At 37.0% G+C, this 6,415-nt stretch overlaps 1 protein-coding gene across 1 annotated transcript; it reads right to left on the bottom strand.

The window, feature by feature from the left end:
• Positions 1-755: 755 nt before the first annotated feature.
• On the bottom strand, positions 756-4,896 carry LOC104885228 (thioredoxin-like protein CITRX, chloroplastic). The gene is made up of 4 exons (XM_010669931.4): positions 4,514-4,896; positions 4,183-4,305; positions 3,681-3,761; positions 756-1,591 (listed from the first exon to the last, which is right to left on the bottom strand). Exons 1-4 carry the CDS (start codon positions 4,724-4,726, stop codon positions 1,475-1,477), a joined length of 534 nt encoding a protein of 177 aa, XP_010668233.2. The 5' UTR covers positions 4,727-4,896; the 3' UTR covers positions 756-1,474.
• Positions 4,897-6,415: the final 1,519 nt, after the last annotated feature.

A 6,415-nucleotide genomic window follows, 5' to 3' on the forward strand; every position in this document is an offset into this window, starting at 1 on the left:
ATTAATGAATCGCAAAAACAACTATTTGAGCTCCGAATTTCATTAATGGCAGAATTAATTAGATTTGAAAATTAAACTAGAGTGCCGGGGATTCTTCAATGGTGGAATTAGTGATCAATAATGCAAAAGATGATTTGAGAATCAACACTAGTTTAGGTTTCTCTTACCTCCATTATTTCTCTTACCCCAAATTTTCTTTCTCCTCCATGTTCTTCCCTGACATTGGATATAGCCTTTCACGCTCACCTCCAAAATTCTCTCTCCTTCATGATTTCTCACTCATCGTGGTCAATTAAATTGATAGAGTATAAAATATGATTTGAGAAAATTGGGCTTCATCAATGCAAAAACAAAAACTGAAGATTCAGAGTTTATCAATGGTGGACTTAGTTTCACATTTGAAATCAAATGGCCAAATACTTATGCTCATTTGAGAAAATGAGCAAAAAAAGTTTTTTCATGTTGGGCAAAAATGTTTCCTCGTTTTTCTCAAATAAGTAGATTTTTTTGCCAATTTGAAGAAGTCTATTCATTTGGTGAATGAGCAAATGTAATTAGAAGTGATTAGAATTGTTCATTTAGAGGATATCAAATGAGCAATGAGCAAAATGTCGTTTTAGGTGTACCATGAGTATGATACACCCCGATTTACTATGAATTTTCTCAATAAAAGGAGGAAATAGAAACAAGAAAGTCACACTGCTTATTAACCTGGTTATTGACTTATTATTCCTAATAAAACCTGAAGAAGATGCTGACAAAGGAAGGTAAAATATTGTAGATAAATGAAATTAAACTTATGGTTTAACTATCAAAACTAAAAGGTGTCAGTTCTTCAATGTTTTCTTTCTATGACACCCAATTCCATGAGGCGCCATCAGAAAGTTCATACAGAATACAAATCACACAAAGTCGAACACATAACCACCAAAAACTAGCAATAAACTTACAACAAATTAACCTATAACTAAATCAGCAGCCACAAGATGCCCAAATCTTCCAGTGTGTTCGCCACCGTCACTACCACCATTGGGCTGCCTTACTCCACCATCTCCGAACACCAACTGCAACTTCCATCCTCCCTCAGCTTAATCTCTTTCTCTGCTCTTTTTCATCAACAAAGTGTAAAAAACAACAATACAGAAAGCAGTGAAAAGGAACACACAATGTCAGAATCCATCATCAAGGGCCAAACATTGATGATGAAGTCGTCCAAAATTTCTCTGAACAAAGCGTACATCCTCTACTAGTACTAAATACAAAATTTTCAAACAATACTATTTTAAATGGAACTGGTTTGGAAACATACAAACAGACTCCAAGATGACCACTGAAGTAATGTAATCAAGATGGCAGACTCTCACAGTTGACTAAAAAACCTACCCTGAAGCTAATAACAAAACCTACATGCTTTTGAGTTCAAATGGACAATAACATACAAAGACATGAGAGCACTTTTCTATGTTCCCCCACCTCACATTTGTTTATCAAGAATGTCCCTCATCATCTGTATAGGAATAAGCCCTTCTGTTCGAATCGCGTCTTTATTTGGATCAGGGCTGATAAAATACAATGTTGGAAGCCCTCGCACCTGCAATAGATTACCAAATGAATTTCCACCTTCACTGAATGCACTCACGCTATAAAACCACAGTGCAAGAGCACATGCTTCATGAAATGTTAATGCACTATCTCACAGAATGAAAATGTGCACAGATCAAAGGGTTGATAATAACGTCTACACTTCGTATTGCACCCCTCCCTATCAAAGTCCATATGCAAATGATTATAATATAGTATTGTCTCCTTTGAAAGAAAGATGATCAAAGGGCTCATTGTAATACTTGAAACTTTAGGCCCTAAGCCTATAACATAATATTTTATATCAAAGTAGCAACCACAGGAGACACTTGTGATTTTTAACTATACATTAGTGTTCATAGCTGAAGTGATTGTTAAACATAAAATTTTGAAAATTGAAAATTTACAGGTAGAATTGATGTAATTGTTGCTGATGCTAATATGTAGAAATTTCATAGGACAATATTCAGGAAATGCTGATGCTCTCTACAATTTAATAAATACTTGATACTTTTCAAGTCTGCCAAATATATACTTCCAACTTTGAGAAGGTTCAACATCCCAGAAAAGACAATCAGATAATAGTCATAATACATAATGAAAACAATAGGTACAGACCAATTACACTTCTGCTACAGTTTCAAAAACTCGTGGAGTTTCTGAGGATGCGTGTTAGACACTCGTCATAGACAAATTATAGCTGCAGAGAAAAAAATTCTGCTGTATGTAGTATGACTTAAAAGCCTCCAGTGGAGGACCCAGAAATTGAATCGACATTACCTACTAGAAGTATGATAAAATTTTAATGTGCTCACAGGTGAAGTGCTGGAGCATGCAGGGAACTTATGGGAAAGGAATAAAGCAAAATTAGGAATTCTAGAGCTCCAGAAACAACAACAGGAGGAAAGAACTTGGAAGGTGTAGACCACAAAGAAAAGACCTTCACCCCTAGATGTTGCAACAACCATGCAGTTGCAGCACAGACAGATTGTATTAGTGAATTTGATCTCAATATGAGGTACTGAATTTCCTCTTATGGGTTTAGGTCGCGCTCTTCATTTCTACTGGACTTGATGGAGTTATGTATACTAAATGTAAGAGAAAAGACCATATCATCCAAACTATCCTAAAATAGACATCTTCTCCAAATTAAGAGATGTGCTAGGCTCCAGCTTCCACATATTTAGTCTGTTGTGGCAAATGAGACATGGCTAAGAGTGGAAAAATAAGAGACTGACTGAGATGTGATGGCTGCATCAGGGAACTAATTGCTCATGTTCAAACTTCAAAGAATTAGTTAATGTTGAAAATTTGACAGAATAGTCATAATGATTGTGGCTTGGCTTTGGAGCCAAAGACGCAGTAGTAACCAGCAACTAGGCATCATCTGATATTTCCAGTTCTAAGCTTCTGGAGGGTAGAGAAAACACTAGCAAACTCAAGGAGCATTGCAAGTTCGAGCTACTCAGGAATTTTAATGTTCTATGGGAAACAGGGTTCACCCGATTCTCTGATTTAGGCCGCATGTTTACTAGACCACAAATCCACATTTCGATTCAACTGAATTTTTTGTTATGTTCAGTGGTTAAAACAACTCAGTCATACTAACAGAAACTGAGTTTTGCGGATTGAAACTGATTAAACTGGTTTTTACTGATTAGAACTTAAAGTTGAAGTGAACAAGGCCCTTACATTGTTCTATGACTCATATCCATGTAGAACTCTATCTTACATATTCATTAAGAATTGATAATTGGGTATTATCCTTGTACACTAACAGAAATACAGAAAACTATGACACATCTATGCCGGATACTCCTAATAAGTTCAACACTTCCAAAAAAGTGGAGCAACAAAACCTTCTAGTAATAGTTTATAATAGCACATTCTAATTCAGCCAAGTTGCCAGTAAAAAGAAGAATTACAGACATCAATATTTACTTTCAGCAATCAGCGCCAAAACAAAGAAAAACATTCAGCACGGTTCCAATGAACAGCCCATGTTTCATCCATTTTGTACTGATAATTGCTCAAACACTACGACCTCATGGCTAGTAAAAAGTGATGACCGATGCAAAATTATTAACAAGTACAATTACCTGCATGTCACGGGCAAATTCATACTCGTCATCAGTGTCAACCTTTACGATCATTGCATTATTTTCATATTCAACAGCCAGCTGAAAACAAAGAAACAGCATGCTTACAGATTAATAAAGACATTGCAGAACATATATAGCTATGTAAATGTAACCAATGAAAATGCCTCCACAATCAACTTTCTTTTCTCTTGAGAACATACTCAACCTTGGGACATTTTTAAGAAAAGGCACACCAGCATTGTGAATTTGTGATGGTAACAAATTAAACAAAAAACTCAACCAAAAAACTGTGAAGACCGAAGTCAATTTCCACAGGAATTTGTTTAATTGTTTAATGATCTGAAAATCATCGAAAACAAGCAAATAACAGCTTTACTACTAAACTAGTTAATTGAACCAATTCATCAGTCCAAAGTAAAACCAAATGTCCCAACTATAAAGCTATGAAAAAGAACACATAGTATAATACAAAAGCAATGACAACAAAATAAAATCTCACCATTTCAAGCTCTTGAGCCATCAAGATACAGGGGCCGCACCATGTTGCATAAAAATCAATAATGAGGGGCACATTTCTCTCTCCTCTCACAAGCTCTTGAATTTCCTCAGCTGACAACTTTTTCTGCCAATTTAACCCCAAAAAAACTTATACACAGAACAAACACAAACACCAACACAGTATTAGAAAAAATTACTTCTATAATGCTAAAACAATACCAATTTACCATAATACATAGTTTTTCAATCACCCATGTATCAATTTTAATGGCAACATAGGAAATGAAATGAAATCAAAAGACAAGTTCTTTCTTTATATATCGAAAAATTACCACAAGATAATCTTCTCTGACATGTTTGCCAGAAGGGGGTTTACAGAGTAATTTTTTAGAGGGTAAATTTAGGGAGCAGGGGAAGTTTAAAGTTGTTAGTTGATGGGGTTTAAAGGGGAAAGAAAGAGATGAATTAAGGTGAAATGGTGGAGAATTGAAGAAGAAATTTGAGGCAGCTGAGCTGATGAAACGGGGTGGTGTCAGAATTTGCATAGCAGATTTGTTAAACAGAGATATAGGATAATATAAGTACAGAAACAAAGAGAAAGTAAGGAATGTAAGGGTGGAAGAGAAGAACTGGATAGCGTTTTTAAGCGCACTTCTCTTGCAAAGGAAAGACGGGAGAGTACAGTGTAGGAGTTGGGATATGGACTAACAATATAATCTTTTATCCAAGCCTTTTTAGATACAACTTCGGTTTTTTATACTTCATGCGTATCAAATTAAATGCAACAGTTTTTAAAAATGGCTGTTTCAAATTAAATACAATAATTTTTTTCTTTTTTTCAGTATGATTTTTACCTTTGAAATTACCAAATTGTCCTTATTAAAAAAACTAAGACACATATTATATTACCCAAATCAAATTAATTACAAACATAATCAAAATTAATCAACCTAAACATAACCCTTCTCTTTTCAATACCACCTTCACTCCACCACCCACCACCATTTCTCTCTCCTCATGCTCCATCTCCATGAAACATCCTCCTGTCGTCTCTCTCCTCCATCTTCCATCACCATTGTTCTCTCCTCCACCACCACCAACATCATCATCACCAATCTCACCGGCGTCCCCCACTAGCCTAAAACCACCACTATCATCATCTTTCTTCGATATCCTCCCCCACCAGCCCAAAACCACCTTCGCTCCACCGCTGTCATTTCTCGCGCTCCATGAACCACCGTGCCACCGTCATTTCCCATCCACTGGTGGACCAGTGGGCCACCAATCGGCGTCCTTCATACGTCCTCAGCCACCCACCACCATCATCATCACCTTTGTGATACTCCCCCACGAGCCCAAAATCACCGAAAATCTCCATCGATCTCCTTTCTCTCACCTCCATCTTCCATCGATCGCCTTTCCCTCACCGACATCCTCCATAGATCTCATTTCTCTCACCACCCTACCACCTTCGATCTCCTTTCCCATCGTTCTCTCACCTCCATCTTCCTTCGTTCTCTCTCCTGCATCTCTTTCTCTCTCTTCGATCTCTTTCTCTCGCCTTCAAGTTGTTGTGGAGGTGGAATGTTTTTGAGGTGGGTGGTGGTAGGGGCAACAGGAAAGTGTTTTGATGGTGGAACGGGTATGACAGTGTTTTGAGGGTGTTGGGTGATGGTGGAGGCAGCAAGAACACCTTTGGTTGATTTTGGATTCGAATTTTAGGGGCAGCATGAAGGTGTTTTGATTGTGGTGGTGTTTCGGTGGTGGTGATGGCGTTTCGATGGTGGTAGCGGTGGTGGCGTTTCGATGGTGTGTGGTGCCTTGGTGGTGGTGGTGGCGATGGCGCTGGCGGCAGTATGTGGTGGCAACATTAGGTAGTGGTGGTACTTGGTGGTGGTTAATTACACTAAACACTTTCCCTCATTTTTGTTAATTAACCCTTAAGAAATTTTGCCTAAGAGAGCATGCAACCTGAATTGTTGCATTTAATTTGATACGGAGGAAGTATGCAACATTTGGTTGTATTTCATGAGTTTTGGTAGATGGTTGCAAATAAAAATTAAATATGTTTTTCTTAGATATTACTATTTTAATATTTGCAATATATTTTATTGGCGTATTTTATAATAAATCCATGTAAAACAAAGAGAGATAAAAATAGATAAAAAAAAAAGTAGGATCATAGAACAGAGATATAGAGAAGATAAGGGAATGTTACATTTAATACGAAACTT

Source organism: Beta vulgaris, chromosome 2, assembly GCF_026745355.1.
Source record: "Beta vulgaris subsp. vulgaris cultivar EL10 chromosome 2, EL10.2, whole genome shotgun sequence".
Taxonomy (NCBI): Eukaryota; Viridiplantae; Streptophyta; class Magnoliopsida; order Caryophyllales; family Amaranthaceae; genus Beta; species Beta vulgaris.